The 21,575-nt window shown below is 39.9% G+C and overlaps 1 protein-coding gene across 5 annotated transcripts in view; it reads right to left on the bottom strand.

Annotated features, from left to right (window-relative positions):
• Positions 1-21,575, bottom strand: part of LOC140199015 (uncharacterized) — a 309,841-nt gene that overhangs the window by 209,663 nt on the left and 78,603 nt on the right. For 4 of the 5 annotated variants that reach the window (XM_072260397.1, XM_072260427.1, XM_072260407.1 and 1 more), the window contains 2 exons: positions 17,375-17,651; positions 14,647-14,715 (listed from right to left, as the gene is read on the bottom strand). The exons of the other annotated variant lie outside the window; for it this stretch is intronic. In XM_072260397.1, coding sequence (XP_072116498.1) covers positions 14,647-14,715; positions 17,375-17,633 — 328 coding nt within the window. In that variant the 5' untranslated portion in view covers positions 17,634-17,651. The remainder of the gene's footprint in view (positions 1-14,646; positions 14,716-17,374; positions 17,652-21,575) is intronic. 5 annotated transcript variants of the gene reach the window in all.

The following is a 21,575-nucleotide window of genomic DNA, read 5'->3' as shown; positions in this document are numbered from 1 at the left end:
TCCCAAGTCATCTAATCACTTCCCCTTGATATGCAATGGTATCTCCATTTCCAAGTGCCCCATCACCATCCTGGAAGTCATTGAACTCAACTGGACTAGCCAGCAGCTACGTAAGATGTCAAAACTGAATATCGATGGGAATAGATTTACCACCTGACACTCCAAAGAACTCCATCCACTGAAGTCAAGACTGATGACATACTTTCCACTTACCTGGATCTTAAAAGGTATAAATTTCCTGAAGTGAACTTGCCAGAAATTCAACAGCCCTCATCTTCTCCCATACAAAGGTTAATTAACAGTAAAAGCAGATTATTAGAATAAGTCTTTGCTGCCTTGTAGTCTTAAATTTAATAGAATAAAAGGTAATCTCACTTAAAACATCAAGCTCCTTAAGAAAACGCAGGATAAATGTACAATTCATGTTTCCCCTGGATTTCTTATTGGCAACCAGAGCCAAGGGTCACAATCGTTTAAGGGTAGCCAATAAGGATAGGACAAAAAAAATCTTTCTCAGTCAAAGAAAGCATTGGAATGAACTAATCTAAAAGGTTTCAAGGCTCAGTCATCAAGTATATTCAAGACAGACTAACAGAATTTTAGATAGTTAAGTAATTCAGGAGACATGGGTTAGTGCAGGAATGTACCACTTAAGTAAAATAAATCACCTATGACATATTTAAATCAAGGCTAATATGCCCTTACTCAAATTGAGTGCTCAAGATTAAATGTAAAGCATATGCAATAACTTTTATTGAAATACACCAGGATGCCTAAATAATTTTGATTCTTCACAATTCAATCTTTCACAATTAGGAAAACTGCTTTTCATGGATAGCCTCGCATTGAATTTAATTTGTAAGGATTTGTCTCATTTGACATATATTCCCTCATAAGGAACTTCTTCCTTCTATGCAGCTTGTATATAAAATTCTGTTCCTTCATGTGAAGTCTGAGCTCCAGCACTCAGCTCTGGTGATTCATTCACTCAACAGTAGCTTTCTCAACTTTCATTAACTCTTTAACCAATGTATTTTTTATTATTTCCCCCATCCTTACTTGTACCACCTCCATCTACTCAAGTTCAAGTCTATGATCTTTGGGCCTTCAATTCAGTTTTCCTGTCATTCACCTTTCACCACCATATGAAGTGAAGCTATCTAGATCCATGTAGAACTTCCTTCAGAACTCCTCTCAATATCATCATTTGCATTCAAAAGCTTTATTAAATGTTCATTTTTAGAATCTCACTCTCTCAAATACATTCTCTGATGCTTAGTCACAATTCTCTCTGCTAAAACACAATAGAATATATAAATAACAATGATGACAGTACACCTTATTGCAGCATGGCTTGAATGTCATCCTCCTATGCTGCATTGAAGTGAGCATTGGGCAATACATTATCACATGTAGCTAAATGTGAATCCAAATTTTTAACCAGAAACAGGTAGTAATATTCACAAGTATGTGATTTCAATTCTCATTTTCACATGGAGATTAATTCATTTTGTCATACTAACAAACAGTTAAAACACAAGAAAATGTAGTTGTGATTTTTTTTTATATTAATGGAGTCAGTTACAAGTGCTCTTCTTCCTTGATTACTGAATTGTAGATATTTGTAAGTACATTTAACTGCATTATCAGTTCTTAAATAAGTGCATGGGCTAAGTTGGTGACACTGTAGTCACATGTGAATATTCAGCAACCACTATTGGATAATATTAATTTAAGTTTATGGTTCAATTACAGAGACACAAGGAATGAAAGACAGGTGCCAGTTGTTCAACTCGTTAGTAAATCATATTTATTAGTGTTGTTAGTACACTATGGACCAACAAAAGCACATCTTGCAAACTTTAATGAATAAATATTTGACAAGAATTAAAATTACTCACACACAAAAAGGCCTGAATGCTACATCAAGTTAAAAGCAGGTTCATGCCAAGATTTTCACTTTAAGATACATTTTTAAAAAGTGCTTTAAAAATAAAAATGGCATCAGGAAATGCATGTACCTCACATTTGGCTCAGATCCTTTGGAACTAATAATGAACAAACTATTAACAAATGAATAAGGATGGTTTCTAATAATCTGCACTTCCCCGAAGTTTAAAGGCATTTCTCTACACATACTAGGTAGTTTCTTTTGGGATTTCAATTAGTCAGGAGTGATGGCCAGAATGCAAGTGTGGCTATGATATGGAGATCAAGAGTGTAAGTGGGACTAGGGCCCAAGTTGTGGGCTGGGTGTGGCTGGAACTAGGATCTGAGTGCTTGTCTCAGAAGGGCACTAGATTGAGCTTTACTGTAATTTGTAATTTAATGCAATCACAATCATGGTTGCATGCTTATATTACATCTGAAACTCTACTACCACCAATTAAATGCTGTCATGGGATTTGGACAAAAGCTCACAGTACAGTCATATTTCTGGTCAAAGTACTCAAAATATGGAATGTGGGGAAAGACAGCAAACATGGCAGAAATTATGTATTTCAATTAAATCTTTAACCATTAACACAGTGCCAGGTATTGATGTTCATTCACTAACATGATATTATTACATATAGTTTCTTGTATACATGTCACAACAGATGGATAAAAGACCAATAATTTAAAAACAACTAAACCGCTTACTTTCTTGATTAATTAACGAGGCATAAGAAAGCTACCTTCTCTCATTGTTCTTCCTTCATTGTGCATCAATATACAAGGATGATTTACAGGATTAATAGTGGATTGACACAAGAGGAATGGAGTTTTGAAATGCCAGAAAATATTGTACAGATAGCAAGACAACAGCTTTTATCATTTTTTTAAATCACCAATAATAATTCATTCCCAAGAATAGAAACAACTCTTCAATAGTACATGAGATTCCAAATTAAAAATAAGGATAAGATTTCCATTTGCAATAGTAAAGTATGATTTTGATGTAAACTTCTTGGGTTAGACTGGGGATGTCATCTTTAAGTCAGTGTTAGTTGCTCTGCACACATTAAAAATTATTATATATTATTCTGTAGATTTATATGCTTGATGGGTTATTCTGTTTTCGTTTTGCTAAATACTGCATCTTCCCTTTTCCCTAGGTACCAGCAGCTCTCTGGTACTTCACACACATTTATGAAATAAAACACTTTTTTAAAAGCCATTCCATATACCCTGACACAATAGTAACACACAGTCAAGCAATGCATCACAGAACAAATTAAAAGTACACTGCACTTTCCCAGCACAAACCTGGTGCACCAAGACAATTTAGAAGAGGGAGAGACCAATTTTATATCATTGGGAAATGAATCACAATGGTTTACTGTCCAGAAAGACAACTGCATAAAAAATTTAAGTGCAAATAAAAAAGGCAAATCATCAGAATGTACACTGGTTAATAGAAATTGTTATGCTTTCCCTTTCCATGTCTTGGCTCATGATACAAGATTTAAATCTGTAAATAATATAAATAAACTGCTGTAGCTACTGAACAAAATCTGGACAACCAGCTGTGAGGAAATGTAAAACTCAGGCATAAATTATAAACACTATCCCCAAAATAAAAAGTTTGGAATCCCATGTAATAATAGTGTTGAAGAATAGTGAAATCCAGCAATCACGATACTGGCAGTATTTCAAATGAGTATTGTTAACAAGATAAACTTTTGGCACTTTGACTGCTCTGATGAATCAACTAAAATGTGGTTAGAAGTTTCACTACTGTTGTTTCTCTAACTCCACTGTTCAGTCACCATTGCAGTCAGCATCGTTATGCAGTCTAGAAGATCAAAAATTTGTTTTCTATACCAATCAGAATCTTGCCCAAACATCCAACCATTCTTCCTTTTTTCTAGATACAAAGATATAACCCTATTAATGAAAATCTAAGCAGACTTGGAACAGTTGGGTATAAATCCAATGAATTATTTTTGTACTAAATCAACTATTAGTTTTGCTGAACTTCACAAATTCCAGACCCACAATTCAATGCAGAGTAGATTCCAAAATACTGTAAAAACAAAGTAGAAGTCCAGTGGTCAAGTGAAAAAAAAGATGCTCTTTGATCCTTTAATGCTCACCAAAAGTGGAACTGGAAATAATTGGTAAAAACCTTTTCAAGATGACCCTTTCAGAGCTGTAGAGGCTTGTTGTACAAACATTTAATCACTGGAGTTGCTCTCATGTGTTGAGAAGTGGGCTGAGTGATAAAAAGCTCCAAGTTAAGCTGCCAGATACAGATAATCAGATAAGGGTAGAGAAAAATGGGGAAAGGAGAAAGGAAACAAAAAAAGAGCACAGGAAGTTAGTGTAAAGAGATTGACAAAAGATTATTTTAAACAGACAAAAATCCACAGAAACATTAGATCACAAACCAGCTGAAGCTCACAAAGTACTCTCCAATCTTCTCCCATCCATCTGAAGTCTTCAGTTCAATTATACAGTCAGCAGCTGCCATTTGGTATTTCACCTAATTGCCCTTTTTCAGTTATGAGCCTCAGCTTTATCAGAAGGCAACTCAATATGGAGATCATAGTCAAGTTTAATCTAACATTTACACATTTCCAGCTAATGATAAACAAAGAAACGAGCCCATTTTTTCCATTTTCTGAGCTGTTAAGGCAATGGCCAAGAGTGGCTTCTGCATCATTATCTCAACATATACTGGGTACAAATCCTTGTGATCTTAATTATGTTTCTGCATGATGCAATTCTCAACACAGTCCTGTCCAGTGTTAAATATCCGAATAAGCTTAGCTATCTAAATAAAGATTAAAATATTTATTTCTGGTGCTAGTACATTACATCAATGCAGAAAATCAACTCACATTTCACCAATGTACATATTGTCTTCCTTGATCCCAAGAAAAAAAAATGCTGCCTTTTCAGGGCCCCAAACAGTCCTTCCAGGTGAGGCAACACTTCACCTGTGAGTCGACTGGGGTGATATACTGCGTCCGGTGCTCCCGATGTGGCCTTTTATATATTGGCGAGACCCAACGCAGACTGGGAGACCGCTTTGCTGAACATCTACGCTCTGTCCGCCAGAGAAAGCAAGATCTCCCAGTGGCCACACATTTTAATTCCACATCCCATTCCCATTCTGACATGTCTATCCACGGCCTCCTCTACTGTAAAGATGAAGCCACACTCAGGTTGGAGGAACAACACCTTATAATCCGTCTGGGTAGCCTCCAACCTGATGGCATGAACATCGACTTCTCTAACTTCCGCTAGGCCCCACCTCCCCCTCGTACCCCATCTGTTACTTATTTTTATGCACACATTCTTTCTCTCACTCTCCTTTTTCTCCCTCTGTCCCTCTGAATATACCCCTTGCCCATCCTCTGGGTCCCCCCCCCTTGTCTTTCTTCCCGGACCTCCTGTCCCATGATCCTCTCGTATCCCCTTTTGCCAATCACCTGTCCAGCTCTTGGCTCCATCGCTCCCCCTCCTGTCTTCTCCTATCATTTTGGATCTTCCCCTGCCCCTCCAACTTTCAAATCCCTTACTCACTCTTCCTTCAGTTAGTCCTGACGAAGGGTCTCGGCCTGGAACGTTGACTGTACCTCTTCCTACAGATGCTGCCTGGCCTGCTGCGTTCACCAGCAACTTTGATGTGTGTTGCTGCCTTTTTAAACATGTCATTCCACTCCTCTTAATTTGGCCAGGTGCCCACATAACCATGTAGAAGCTTTGTTTAACACAAGTTATTACACACAAGTGTAAAGACTGGCTATGACTCATCATCCACTGCTGGTTTAAAGGGTGACATAATATTAAACGGTTTCCACAAACCATCCAAGTTAGTGCCAAATACATTTAATTCACGGCAAGCAAGAATTTTCTGATACAAAACTTAATTACTTTTTACTAGTCTGACCTTGTGTCAAATTGCCCTACATTTCCTACCACCCTCTAAGTTAAACACAGAGCCCAATTGCAACAAGCCTCCTACCAACTTCAAATCACTTAACTTGGAAATGACAAGAATACAGCATATGAATATTCATTAGCAAAACCACAGAAATTCTTCCCCAAATCTGAGCCAATCCTTCAGTTGTAAAATTGAGGTTTTAAAACAAAAACAAGCAATTACATAATAATTTTGTAAGACATTATCAAATATATCATGCCACATAAAATATCAGAATAGATAACTAAAGCTTAGTCAAAGTAGTTTCTAAAAAAGATTTTAAACATTGAAAAGAGGGGTAGAAAGGCTTCAGAAGTGGCAACTAAATACAGGGCCAATGAAGGGCATCAAATAAACTTTGAAATGAGTAAGAGATCAGAAGCTTGGGTAACTCAGAGTTATAAGTCCGGTAGAATACCAAAACCAAGAATAAAATAAGGAAGGATTTGAGCTCGGTTAAAATATGTGCTAGTTGTTGTTTCGTCATGTGAAGTTTATTAACTTACAAAAGTTGCGAAGGTGGAACACAGATGAATTCAGGTTAAAAAAAAAGGGAAATGTAACCCAGTTAAATTGCCAAATTAATGATCCAGTGATTTAGAAAAATTGTATTATAAAATTGTACTTAAATGTAGATAATTTAAACTCAATTTAGTAATCTAGAATTAAAAACTAGCATCAGCAGCAGTGATTATGAATCAAATGGATTATGTTAAAAATCAATGCAGTTCACTGATAATTCTACAGAAGGAAATAACATTCTTATCCAACCCACCTAATATGTAGCATCACAAATTGCAGGACAGTAAAACTCCATAATTCAGCACCCCTAGGATATGTGATGGTGGACTAGTATATTTTCCAGTGAACTCCTATTAGGACACCAACATATATTTTTTTTAAAAGATGTACCACAGTATAATATATTTTGCAGTGAACCAGATTAGTTTCAAAAGAGCATGGGGGAAAACTGCAATAAGTTTAAAAGTGTGGGAATGGGGCTCAGATAAGTTTAAAGTGAACACAGTAAACAAAACCAGGTAAGCCAGATAACAAACCATCAGAATTTACAGACTGCAGAAGCTGGAATCTGAGGCAATGCGAGAAGCATGGAGAAACTCAGTGGGTCTGGGAAATGGACAATGTTTTGGGTCAAGACTCTTCAGCTGGAATGGAAAGAAAGGGGATGTAGCCATTAGAAGAAAAGTGGAAGGAAAGCATGGTGTGGACCTAGAGTTAGCAATTGCTAGGGGCAGCCAGGTGGGGGGGGGGGGCAAAAAATGAAATAATGGCAAAAATGTCAGAAGCCGAGAGGTGGAAGAGATGAAAGGCTGATGATGATGTAATATGACTAGAGAAGACAGTGGAGTTTCAAATAAAAAGGAGAGAGGTGGGGAGGGTAACCACTGGGAGGAGTATGTGGGTAATTGGCAAAAGGACAGGGAGAGGATGGGTGAGGGGAAATAGGGATGATGGATTAAGACAGTTTTAATGTATTACAATCAGTTCTTAATCGCCCTCTGAAAACAACCATAAGATATAGAAGCAGAATTTGGCCATTTGGCCCATCAAGTCTGTTCCACCATTTCATCACTGCTGATACAATTTTCCTTTCAGCCCCAATCCCCTGCCTTCCCCCCACCACCCAGATCCCTTCATGCCCTGATCTCTTCCTTAGGTACAAAGACTTGGCCTCCACAGCTGCCTGTGGCAAAGAATTCCACTGATTCACTACTCTCTAGCTAAAGAAATTCCTCCTCATCTCTATTCTAAAAGAATGTCCCTCTATTCAGAGGCTGTGTCTGGTCTTAGACTCTCCCACCATAAGAAACATCCTCTCCATATGCACTCTATGAAAGCCTTTCACCATTCAATAGATTTCAAGTAGGTCACCCCCTCATTCTTCTGAATTCTAATGAATACAGGCCCAAAGCCATCAAATGCTCTTCATATGACAAGCCATTCAATCCTGGAATCTCCTGGGAAAAATGGTTCAACTTATTCAGCTGCAACTAATCACAACAAAATATTAGAGGAAACAAAAACAGGAGACTACCTGGCGGCAGCATAGGTCTTAATTGGCAATCCAGAAACACATTCTCAAATATCTAGGAACTTGTACATTAGAACTGTCCCAGACTAAGCATGATTCTATGACTTTTACGTCTCATGTTCAGTCTACATCCTAGATTTCTTCATTACAATGGTTGGTAATGTTTAGACCTTACCAGGAGAATTCATCACATTTAAAAAAAGTGGTGACTACCTGTCTCAAGACATCAGGTCAAATATAGGAAATAAACTTCTTGCTGAGTGCTATTTAATGCAAATCCATGGAAACACATTCCAACAGCTCAAAATCATTTGAAGCAATCCAAGTTAAAAGGTCACGGAATGTACTTGAAATGGGGGACATCATTCTCCAGCAGCAAGAGGATGAATAATGAAACAATTAATCATCAATCATCCACCTGTTTGCTGGATGAATCATAACTATGTTAAAATGGGACAAATTCAGAAAAGATCAGGCAGCTCAAAACTACACATCCATAATATATTGAAAGCCAGCAGAAGTACCTCAGCACGTTTGCTTCATGGTCTGATTTTACTTTCATCATACCATAAAGCCAGGGAACCAAACCTAATTCAAAGAAAAATATTGCAGAGAATTCCTAGATCAGCATTAGGTATACTCAAAAATGAGGTATCGATACAGTGCAGGTAAAACAGTACACGCCAACTAAATACTGCTAGTAAAAATTCAGAAATCCCAACTAGTTTTGAATAGTACTGGCCAGCCAATGAGTGACAGAAGACGGAGGCTTAATATTCCCATGTTCAATGGCACCATGCATCACTATAAACAGTAGTCAAAGGATGATCCCATCTTGGTTTCCTCCCATCATTCTCTTCAGCATTGTAGTGAAATTAAATTCACCTAGGCATCAAGAAACAGCTGACTGCATTGGATACACCAAAAGGCACTAAGAATTTCCAACTATAGCACTGCAAATACACTCCTTAAATTAGCCGATTCTTTAATCAAACTGTTCCATTAAAGTTGGTGAACCAGCATCTTATCTAACCATGTAGAAAAGTGTGAGGTAGATTGTGTCAGCAAAACAAAAAGCAGCAAATCTAATCTGATCAATTGTTTCCCCATCTAGAATTCTAGAGGCATGGCAAATGTGATGCAAAAGGAATCATTAAATGACAACAAGCAGCATAGTGAAATTGAGGTCAGAAGGAATTTGGGGGGGGAAAAAAAACACTGCAGTGGATGAAACTGACTGTGGTTGTAAGCATAACTATATCATTTGACTATGGCTATGCGCCTAGACTGTTTTTCACAATTCACTTTCTATAAATTTGTCACCCAAAAGGTGCCCAAGTAATAACTTACAGTGCTTTGTAAAAGTATTCAACACCCAACCCTTTGTTCACATAAATGAGTAAAACAACTTGTGATTTTGATCAATTTAACTGAGAAATTTTATTTTGAATCATATGCTCCTTTTTTCACTGTAGAGCCCAAAAAGCAGGAAAAACGAAAAATTCAAAAACCGAAATGTCAGCAGTTCAAAAATATTCATCCCCCTTGGCTCAGCACTTAGTTGAACCACCTCTTTCACAGCTAATACTGCAGGTAGTCTTTATGGATAAGTCTCTATTAGCTTGGCAAGTTTTACCAATTCCTCCCTCCAAAATTGCTCAAGCTATGCCAGGTTCATTGGGGAGCAGCAGTAGACAGCAATCTTGAGGTCGATAAGGTGTTAGGATTCTGACTGGGCCACTCAAGGACAAATTTTCTTTATTTGAAACCAGTTCATGTTTGATCTGGCAGTGTGTTTTAGGTCATTGTCCAGCTGAAAGACAAACTTACTTCCCATTTTAAGCTTTCTGGCACAAGCTAGCAGGTTTTTATCCAGGATTTCCGTATTTAGCAGCATTCATCTTCCCATCAATCCTGACCAGATTTCCAGTCCCTGCTGCTACCTCCACCATATTTTACAGTAGAGATGCTGTTTAGATTTACACAATAACACTTAATTTTGAGGCCAAAAAGTTCCACTTTAGTCTCATCTGACATGACTTTCTTCCATATCTTTACAGTAACTTCTAAGTGAAACTTTGCGAAGTCTTTATAGGCAAGGACATACCTCTTTTTTTAAAGCCAGGGCTTCCTCTTTGCTATTCATCCATAAATACACTTTTTGTACAAGGCCGTAAAGATGGTGGAGCCATGAACATCATCTCCAGTTGCAACCACCGACTTCTACAGCTCAGAGTGACTGTTGACATCACAGTAGCCTCTCTTTCAAGTGCCATTCTTCTCCAGCAGCTATTTTTTAGAGGGGTGGCCTGACCTAGGCGGTGTGGCTGTGGCACACATCAAAGTTGCTGGCGAACCCAGCAGGCCAGGCAGCATCTATTGGAAGAGGTACAGTCGACGTTTCGGGCCAAGACCCTTCGTCAGGACTAATTGAAAGAAGAGCTAGTAAGAGATTTGAAAGTGGGAGGGGAAGGGGGAGATCCGAAATGATAGGAGAAGACAGGAGGGGGAGGGATGGAGCCAAGAACTGGACAGTTGATTAGCAAAAGGGATATGAGAGGATCATGGGACAGGAGGCCTAGGGAGAAAGGGGGAGGGGGGGAAAACCCAGAGGATGGGCAAGGGGTATAAGTGAGAGGGACAGAGGGAGAAAAAGGAGAGAGAGAAAAAGAATGTGTGTATATAAATGCATAATGGATGGGGTACGAGGGGGAGGTAGGGCATTAGCGGAAGTTAGAGAAGTCAATGTTCATGCCATCAGGTTGGAGGCTACCCAGACGGAATATAAGATGTTGTTCCCCCAACCTGAGTGCGGCTTTATCTTTACAGTAGAGGAGGCCGTGGATAGACATGTCAGAATGTGAATGGGATGTGGAATTAAAATGTGTGGCCACTGGGAGATCCTGCTTTCTCTGATGGACAGAGCGTAGGTGTTCAGCAAAACGATCTCCCAGTCTGCGTCGGGTCTCGCCAATATATAGAAGGCCACATCGGGAGCACCGGACGCAGTATATCACCCTAGCCAACTCACAGGTGAAGCCTCGCCTCACCTGGAAGGACTGTCTGGGGCCCTGAATGGTGGTAAGGGAGGAAGTGTAAGGGCATGTGTAGCAATTGTTCCGCTTGCAAGGATAAATGCCAGGAGGGAGATCGGTGGGGAGGGATGGGGGGGACGAATCGACAAGGGAGTCGAAGAGGGAGTGATCCCTATGGAAAGCGGGGGGGGGGGGGGGGGGAGGGAAAGATGTGCTTAGTGGTGGGATCCCGTTGGAGGTGGCGGAAGTTACAGAGAATAATATGTTGGACCCAAGGCTGGTGGGGTGGTAGGTGAGGACGTGGGGAACCCTATTCCTAATGGGGTGGTGGGAGGCTGGAGTGAGAGCAAATGTGCGTGAAATGGGCAAGACCCGACACAGACTGGGAGATCGTTTTGCTGAACACCTACGCTCTATCTGCCAGAGAAAGCAGGATCTCCCAATGGCCACACATTTTAATTCCACGTCCCATTCCCATTCTGATATGTCTATCCTCGGCCTCCTCTACTGTCAAGATGAAGCCAGACTCAGGTTGGAGGAACACCACCTTATATTTTCTGTCTGGGTAGGCTCTAACCTGATGGCATGAACACTGACTTCTCAAACTTCTGCTAATGCCCCACCTCCCCCTCGTACCCCATCCGTTAATCATTTATATACACATTCTTTTTCTCTCTCTGGCCCTCTCACTTATACCCCTTGCCCATCCATTGGGTTCCCCTCCCCTTGTCTTTCTCCCTAGGCCTCCTGTCCCATGATCCTCTCATATCCCTCTTGCCAATCAACTGTCCAGCTCTTGGCTCCATCCCTCCCCCTCCTGACTTCTCGTATCATTTCAGATCTCCCCCTCCCCCTCTCAAATCTCTAACTAGCTCTTCTTTCAGTTAGTCCTGACGAAGGGTCTCGACCCAAAACGTCGACTGTTCCTCTTCCAATAGATGTTGCCTGGCCTGCTGCGTTCACCAGCAACTTTGATGTGTGTTGCTTGAATTTCCAGCACCTGCAGATTTCCTCGTGGCTGTGGTTTCATATTCCCCCCTCCCCCTAATAATAGACTATACTGAGCTCCGAGGTATGTTCAGTGCCTTTGAAGTGTACCCTTCCTTAATTTGTGCTTCTCTATTATTTCCCTGCCTTGTCATGAATGCTCTTTTCACTTCATTTTGGTTTAGTCTGTTGAATATCGCAGAATTAGATTTACTATCACCAGTATGTGCCATGTAATTTGTTAAGCAGCAGTTCAATACATGGTAACATAGAAATAAACAAATTTTTATATGTAAATTTATTTTTTATTTCTATAATATCATGTATTGCACTGAACTGCTAAGTTAGCAAATTTCATTACACATGCTGGTAATAATAACAACCTCTTCCTCAATGTCGCGAAAACAAAGGAGCTGGTTGTGGATTACAGAAGGAATGGAGGCGGGCTAACCCCTACTGACGCCAATGGATCTGGGGTTGAGAGGGTAAACAGCTTCAAGTTCCTCAGCATCCACATCACCCAGGACCTCACGTAGTCTGTACACACCAGCTGTGTGGTGAAAAAGGCACAACAGCACCTCTTTCACCTCAGACAGTTGAGGAAGTTTGGTATAGGCTCCCAAATCCTAAGAACTTTCTACAGGGGCACAATTGAGAGCATCCTGACTGACTGCATCACGGCCTGGTGTGGGAATTGTACCTCCCTTCATCGCAGGACTCTGCAGAGAGTGGTATGGACAATCCAGTGCATCTCTAGATGGGAACTTCCCATGATTCAGAACATTTACAAGGACAGGTGTGTAGGATCATTGGGGAACCAAACTGTCCCAACCACAATCTAATCCAGCTGCTACCATCTAGGAAGCGGTACCGCAGCATAAAAGCCAGGACCAACAGGCTCCGGGGCAGCTTCTTGCACCAGGTCATCAGACTGATGAACTCAAGCTAATTTGAATGTACTCTATATTACATTGATTGTTCTATTTATTATAAATTACTATGATTGCACATTTAAATGGAGACGTAAAGACTTTTACTCATGTATGTGAAGGATGTAAGAAATAAAGCCAATTCAACATTAAAAAAGTCAACATTAATAAATTTGATTCTGCGATATTCAACAAAGCAAACCAAAATGAAGACAAAAGAGCATTCATGACAAGGCAGGGAAACGATAATAGAGAAGCACAAATCTGGGAAAGGGTACAAGTTCATCTTAACGGCACTGAACGTACCTTGAAGAAATAATGTCTATTAAAAAAGTGAGATAGCGTTCATGGGTTCAATATCCATTTAGGAATCGTATAGCAAAGGGGTAAAAGCTGTTCATGAATTGTTGCATGTGTACCTCCCTCCTGATGGTAGCAATGAGAAGAGGGCATGCCCTGGGTGATGGGGGTCCTGAATAATGGATGTCGCCTTTCTGAGGCACCGCTCCTTGAAGATGTCTTGAGTACTACAGAGACTAGTACCCAAGATGGAGCTGACTAATGTAACGACTTTCTGTAGCTTCTTTCAGTCCTGTGCAGTGACACCCCCCACCCCGAACGGTACCAGACAGTGACGCAGCCTGAATGCTCTCCATGGTGCATTTATAGAAGCTTGAGTGTTTTAGATGAAACACCAAATCTCTTCAAACCTCTTCCACCATACTACTGGGCCTTAGACAGAGGGAGTGTTTTTTCCCCCCTTATGAATTCATTGAAAAACAAGTGATACTCCAATTTTCTACATCAACAAATTGGGTAAGTGGGTAAGGTACCCACCCAAAAGTTAGCGCAGCAATCACAAAAAGGATGAATACTTTTTCACCCTCACAATTTTGTGTTTTTTTTTTTTAATTTTTAGTAAATTTTTGGTGGAATTTTTCTTTTGATTTGACATGATGCACAATGTTTTGTAGGTTAGCTCAAAAAATCCTACTTCAATACATTTTAAATGTAGAAAATAAGACAGTAAGATGTGAAAATAGCTTTTTCAAGGCACTGTCTTCCATTTTATTCATCCATAACCACTGTAATCCCTGTTAAATAGCACCCTTTTTTAAAATATAAAAATCTCTAATATAATTAAAGCACTATACAGAAAAATATTGTTGTGGAGTTCAAATTAGTGCATTGCTCAGCTTTGAAAATGTTTAAAATCTGTAACACTGCTCTTTCAAAAACACAAAAAAAAACAGAATACATGTCAATGGCTCAACTGATTAAAGAGTACTCATTAGTTAGAAGAGCAAACTAACTCGTTTTGTAAGAACTCACTAATGCAGCTGTAGGAGCATAGCCAGCAGCTTCAGAAGATCCTGGGTTTAAAGGGGAAAATATGCTAAGTGCTTTTGGATCTACTGATTTTCAGTGTCCTTCAATGAAATTGAACCATGCACTCACAGGCCAAGACAGGCAAACATCCTACCTCAAGGCCCAGAGGGCAAAATAATTGGGTCATTCATTGTTTCCACATTCATAATGATCAACTAGAAGAGGTTAAAGGCATGTTTTGAATCTTACTCTAATAAGAATCAGAAGAAAACTGATAGAGTATAGTTTTCTTTTTCACAAAATCTCTTTCCCAAGACAAGGAACAACAGGTCCAAGATTGTTAGCGAGGATTTCCCACATGGATTCCTGTGGATATGGAAGTTTCCCGTTCAAACATACCTGTGCTACCTGTTTCACCATGTTCCCCATTGGGCAGCTCACCTGGTCCTTGCTCACTTGCTGCAGAACCTGTAAAATTTCACATACAATTATCAGTTACTGCAAAACATGAATAGCATGGCACAGCGCATGCTCAATATAGTCCTTAAAATAGTGAAGGCTCTACCAGGTATTAAATACCATAAAACATAGGAGCAGAATTAAGCCATTCGGCCCATTGAGTCTGCTCCACCATTCCATCACGGCTGATCCTGGATCCCACTCAACCCCATACGCCTGCCTTCCCGCCATATCCTTTGATGCCCTGACTGATAGGAAACTATCAACTTTTGCCTTAAATATATCAACTTCTGCCTTAAATATACCCATGGACTTGGCCTCCACTGCTGTCTGTGGCAGAGAATTCCACAGATAATAGGAGGGTCCACATAATTTTTGAACCTAGACTGTGATGATTGTTTAAATGGTGTGCTCAGTCTTGACAAATAGTACAATTGTTTGTCTGTTATTAGTTTAGGCAGATCATATTTGTTTATTATTGTGACTTAGATGAAGATCAGACCACATTTTATCAACAATTAATGCAGAAAATCAGATAAATGCAAAGGGTTCACAAACTTTTTCTTGCAAATGTACGTTCTCTCCATAACTCTGCAAATTTCTTCCAGGTGCTCCAAATCCTTCCTACATTCCAAAGTCTTACAGGTTCATAGATTAATTGGTCACATAGATGTAATTAGTCAGCCATAGACTAAACTGGAAGGGCCTGTTACCATGCAATATCTCTAAATAAATAATCCTCCACTAGAAGTGACAACATCAAATCTTGAGGGCCACAGCTCCTTCTCCAAAACATATTCTTCTCGTCCCTCTACCAATACTATTCATACCTCACCTCTCCAAATGGGTTGCTTGGTTCAGTCTGGTAATGACTTTCTGAGTGCACTTGAAGTGCAAGAGATCACTTTATCAAGAAAAATTGGTCATTAGATGAGGGCTCAGCAAGTTAAACCCAAACAGCAAAGTAAATTCAGTCAGGCTGAAATCACCAAAGCTAGGAATACATATACAACAGTATTAAGATAATTTCAGTTGAAGCGCTATAATGGCTTCTGTGCAGTTGAGCTAAGGAGTGACAAAACAATTCCAAGGTTTAGATCCATCATATCTAGTGACCTGCTAACAAAGCAATGGATCTGGCTTAGATAATCTCAGCCAAGACAAGGCAATGGCAAATGTGCATTAAAAGTATTTCATGGTCAATGATGGGAAGACAGCTGCAAAATGTCCAATGGCTCTGCAATTAAACCATGAATAAACTATGGAAAGAATGCTGCACGAATGCAATCATCCTTGTGCACTAACACTGCTATAACAGGTATTGCATGCTGCTGTCAAATTTTGTTATTATTTCTCTACACAAATCTCTGTTCTCAAGCTCACCCATGATCAGAGATCCCAGTGAGGAGCTATTCTCATGAAAACCAATGAAAGCATCATTAACTAGGAAAAGCCAGTCTTCATTTGCTCTCATTTGTGCCAAATGACCCACAGCCAGTGAGTCACTTCAAAGGGAAGCTCTCAAAGCTAAAAAGGGAGAATGAAGCAAATAACAGAACCACTACCAACAGGCAGCTGACCTGCAAAGAAATGTCTACACTTTCTTTGGCCAAGTCTGTGGATCCAAGATTTGAGTCATTTCAGTACCTACAATGTGGTTGGTACAAATCATTTTCAAACCAAGTGAATACTTATGAGGACAACAACACATAGAACCATTAATATTCTCTCTCAAAATACTGCTGATGCTGTAACAGCTGACATTTGACGAATAGGGTTTTTATTAAATAATGATATTGTGGGATGTGAAACAAACAGCATGATTCAACTGAATGTCAAAGGGCTAAGCTGGTTGGAAAAAAACTGATGGAAATCCAAAACAAAGGTAATATTAGAAGCACTCAGCAGGTCAAGCAGCATCAGTGGAAAGAGAAACTGCCAACATTTTGGGATCAGGGACTCTTCATCAGAACTATGAAAGTGAGTATTGTTTTCTTATTTTCATACTTGGAATTTAAATCTGTATTCAGAACCTTGTACAGTTAAATGAACTGTAAATGATTGACAAGAGTAACAGATGTACATTGAACAGCCGTTTTTCATTTCCATCTATGCCTTCAGATAATCATTCAAGATTCAAATTTGTTTATTGTCATTCTTCAAAACGTGTAAAGTGAAATGATTGTTACTGCAAATCTGATGCAGCATAACAAAATAAGCATAAAGAGCTCAATAAAAATAAAAACACAATATTTACAAATATAAAAGCTATCCCATAAAACAATGTACAAGTTTGAATATATCCATATATACAAAGATTAGCTTATATATATTGATTGTATGTACATAAAATGACGCTAGATGCAGGAGTATCTGTACATAAGGTACTGACAGGAAATGATAAAGTGACAGTGATTCTTGGTAAGAGGAAATCTTCTAGGTAGCAGCAGGGCATATGGAAATAGGACAGTGACTGTGTCAGTGTAGGTACAAGATGTGGAGCGCAAGTGAAATCATGCAATTGTACTACTTTTTAGTGTCTATTACAAGACAGCCTGCTGCATAAAGATGTTCATAAGCAATCAAATTACAAGATTCAATAAACAAGTGCTACAGTTAGGCTTCAATACATAGTCAAACCCAAGGCTTATATCATCCTCACACTCACGTTCTGCCAATTGTCCGCCAGCTTCTCGTTCGGGTACAGTGTCGTCACACAAATTTCCCACTGCTTTCCCTTCAGCCTCTGAAGGGGACAATTTTGTCTCATCATCCAGCAATGGAACATAACTTTCTTTTGTCACGCTTTCTCCAACAACATCATCATATTTCTCTGCCTCCAGAGAAGAAATGAAATCTCTTTTAACTTCCAATTCAACACTGGGTGTACTTTCATGTAGTGCATCAACCAGATCGAGGTCAGCCATCTTAAGTACAACTGTGTCCTGAAAGAAGACAAAAAGAAAGCTTAATATTTTATCAAATGATATATTATGGAAATTGCTTTCTCAAAGAAATTATCACTATTTAAACATTTGGCAATGTATCTACTTAGCAAGCATGCAAGGGTTGCAACAATATATGTGGTTTTACAAATCCAACAGTGGTACTCCTATCCATACATAAATAATGGATATTGACAGTGCTGCATCAACCAATGAGCTAGCATTGAGCCAGGGTATTTGACTTGCAACGAAATAGGATTGTTATACTGTAGACCAAATCACTTTACTGAAGAAAACAACTTTTTTTAAAAAAAACTGTGGACAGTTACATATGAATCACATACACAAAACCTTGACTAACAATAGAATTAATCAATCAGATCCACTCTGGCTGGACATTGCTCTTACCATATGCAGCTTTTAGTCAAATATTTCCTTTTACATTTATGTTTCTTTCTTACTGGACTTTCCTCAACAAGTTACAAAGCAGAGATAATACTGAACAAGCTGCTCTCATTTCTGATTGCACTTTTCTCTATCATTCTCTCAAGTCAGAGGGAAAAAAAGAGTGGAAAACCTGATTTGATTTGAATTGTAAGCAACACACACCAAATTCTAGAGGAACTCAGTAAGCCAGCTAGCAAATCAATGTTTCGGCTGAGACCCTTCAGCAGGACTGAAAAAAAGATGAGCAGTAGATTTAAAAGTTGGGGAGAGGAGAGGGAAAAACACAAGATGATAGGTAAAACCTGGAGCGGAAGGGATGAAGTAAAGAGCTGGGAAGTTGATTGGTGAAAAAGATATGGGGCTGGAGAATAGGGAATCTAATAGGAGAGGACAGAAGTTCAAGGAAGAAAGAAAGGGGGGAAGAGGAGCACTAGAGGGAGGTGATAGGCAGGCAAGGAGATAAAGTGACAGAGGAAAAAGGGGACAGGGAATTTTTTTGGGGGGGTGAGGGGGAAGAGAGAGAGAGGAGAGGGCATTATCAGAAGTTCGAGAAATCAATGTTCATGCCATCAGGTTGGAGGCTACTCAAACGGAATACAAGGTGTTGTTCCTCCACCCTAAGTGTGGCCTTATCGCAACAATAGAGGTGGCCATGGATTGACGTATCGGAATGGGAATGAAAGTTTCTTGTTTGTTGATTTGAACTGTCCAAGAATATATAAATAAAAGATTAAAAAATACTAATGGTAGACTAAATATAGTGTCCTGTATGACAGCTTGTTTCAAAACTAGCAAAGTTTATCCATTCTACAATGGCTCCAATTCGCCATGTGAAATTTGAATCACAAAGAAGGCGCTTCAGCAGCAACACTTCATTAGGAGTTTGAGGATATTTGGTATGTCACCAAAGACTAACAAATTTCTACAGTTATACTGTGGAGAGCATTCTGACTGGTTGCATCATTGCCTGACATGAAGGCTCCAATGCACTGGATTGAAAGAGCATTGTGGACCTTGCCGGCTCTATCATGGGCACTAACATCCCCACCACTGAAAGCATCTTCAAAAGGCAGTGTTTCAAGAAGGCTGCATCCATTATTTAGAAACAATCACCATCAAGGACCCACCCTCTTCTCATTACTACAATCATGGAGGTGGTACAGGAGCCTGAAGACACAGAACAGCTTCTTTCCCTCTACCAACCGATGAACACTACATCACTATTCTTTTTTGTACTATTTATTTATTACTGCAACATTTTTAATATATCTTGCACTCGTCTGTTGTCACAATACAGTGATAATAAACCTAACCATCTTTAAAATGTGAACAGCAGCCAATTTTCTGCATCGTCTGTCTGTACCTAGTCAGTATTTACTTGGATTCATCCATACGTAGCTCAACGCCTTGCACATAATTCTATACTTCACCAATTCTTCCTCTATGTTACTAATTCTTTTATTTCAAAGTTGCAAAATACTGTTTTGGTGCGCTTTCACAGGCCATTCTTCTGTACCTCACCCAAAAGTCCCAAATCAGAAGACCATCAGGTACACACCTCATTCTAGAGATTCAGACACTTAATTACTCTGGTATAATATGATGAAAATGTCATCACCTTTATTAAAAATATTATTCAAAGCTTCTAAAGTTTTGGTCATAATCTTAAAACACCTGTTGACTTGGTCTATAAATCCTGTGCACACCAAAGATTTGGGATTTATAATCTCGTGAAAAGATGACACAGCAACTCACAACAAATCATTATTTGTAGAAGAATGTAAAGGTGATGGTATATCTTTCCCACTGCCCAGTTTGGAAAGTCTCTGACCCCAACCTCGAGCACGGAAGTTCTCTAGTGGATGCTTAGATGATTTGGCACATCATCTACCACATGAAGGATCTCCTCCTTCTGAATATGTGTTTCCACAAACCTGCCAGGATTTGCTCATCTTTTCCACAATACTCTTGAGATGTGGAAGATAACGAGGAAGATTTGGACCAAAGGCTCCATCCCACCAAGCTGGAAAATGGCTGAAGGATAATTTGTTCCCAAGGAAGATGATTCCTCCACAATCATCCAGTTTAGGACAATCTCTCTCCTTAGCATGGAGTACAAGATATTCTCCTTGGTGCTTACAAGACGGCTGAGTTCTTACTTAATGAAGAATCACTACATCAACACATCCATCCAGAAAGGTGGCATCAGATTTTTCTGAGTGTCTTGAACACACCTCAATAATCAGCAATTGTTCCACGAGGCTAGGCAGAAGAAAGGCAACCTAACAGTTGTATGATTAGACCTAGCCAATGCCTACAGATCAGTTCCACATGTCCTCATCCAGGTTGGCCTGGTCAACTACAATATCCTGCCAGTATCGCAAGACATGGTCACCAGCGATGCTTCACTTCAGCCCACTTTACAACCAGGTGGCAAGGCCTCCAAAAAGGGATTCTAACTGGCTGTACCATCTTGCTTGTCATGGGTATGAACCTCCTCATATCAGCAGCAGCAGACGTAATCAGAGGCCCAGTGTTGGAACCCAGCATCCAGCAACCTGCAATACTGGTGTTCATGGGTTACAGTGGTTACTGTGATGTCATCCATGTCCAAGCAAGATGGGTATTGGAAAACCTGGACAATGTAGATACCTGGGCTCAGATAACCTTCAAGATCAAGTTATCCAGATGCATGGTGATCAAAAAGGTCAAGGTTACTAGCAAGTTCAATCTCTAAATACAGGGAGAAGTCATTCCATCCACAGAGGACAACTCAGTAAAGTGTCTTGGAAAGTAGTTTAATGTCCAGTGATGGACAGTGCCAACATCACTGACGCTGTAAAGCATACTGAAGAATGGCTGAAGAAGAATGACAAAACTGGACTCCCTGGTAAATTTAAGGCATGGCTGTTCCAACATGGTGTTCTACCAAGGCTGCTCTGGCTTTTCACAGTGTACAAGTTCCCCATGACCACTGTAGAAGACAGAGGAAAGTCAACAAGCACCTGCGAAGGTGGCTGGGGATCCCCTCAAGTTTTTCTTCAGTGGGGCTCTAGATAAGATCAGGCCAGCTACAGCTGCCATTGTCATCAGTGGTGGAGGAGTTAAAGGTGGCAAAGTGTAGAACTGTGTTAACTCAGAGGTTCCGATGACAAGCTAATAAACCAAGGAGTGACAACAAGATTGGGACGAAAAAGGGCTGCCAATTCAGCCACAGATCAGGCAGCGAGTTCCCTGCAATTGAGAGACATTATTGGCAACCCATGCATGGGACAGCAAGGCCGCAGCTCTGCACACTTCCAACGACAGGGAAGTGCAAGTGCAAGGGGTAGGCATGACATGGACCAGGCAGAGGTATAGAACCACAAGGACAAAAGGCGGGTGTCGAAGGTAGTGGAGCTGGGGTCACAGGGCTCCAGGACAAAATAGGATCTTCCCTAGCGCAAGATTACTTGGACAGAGTTCTGCAGACTGGAG

This window comes from Mobula birostris, chromosome 1, assembly GCF_030028105.1.
Source record: "Mobula birostris isolate sMobBir1 chromosome 1, sMobBir1.hap1, whole genome shotgun sequence".
NCBI lineage: Eukaryota > Metazoa > Chordata > Chondrichthyes > Myliobatiformes > Myliobatidae > Mobula > Mobula birostris.
This window is presented reverse-complemented; position numbering and strand designations above follow the sequence as displayed.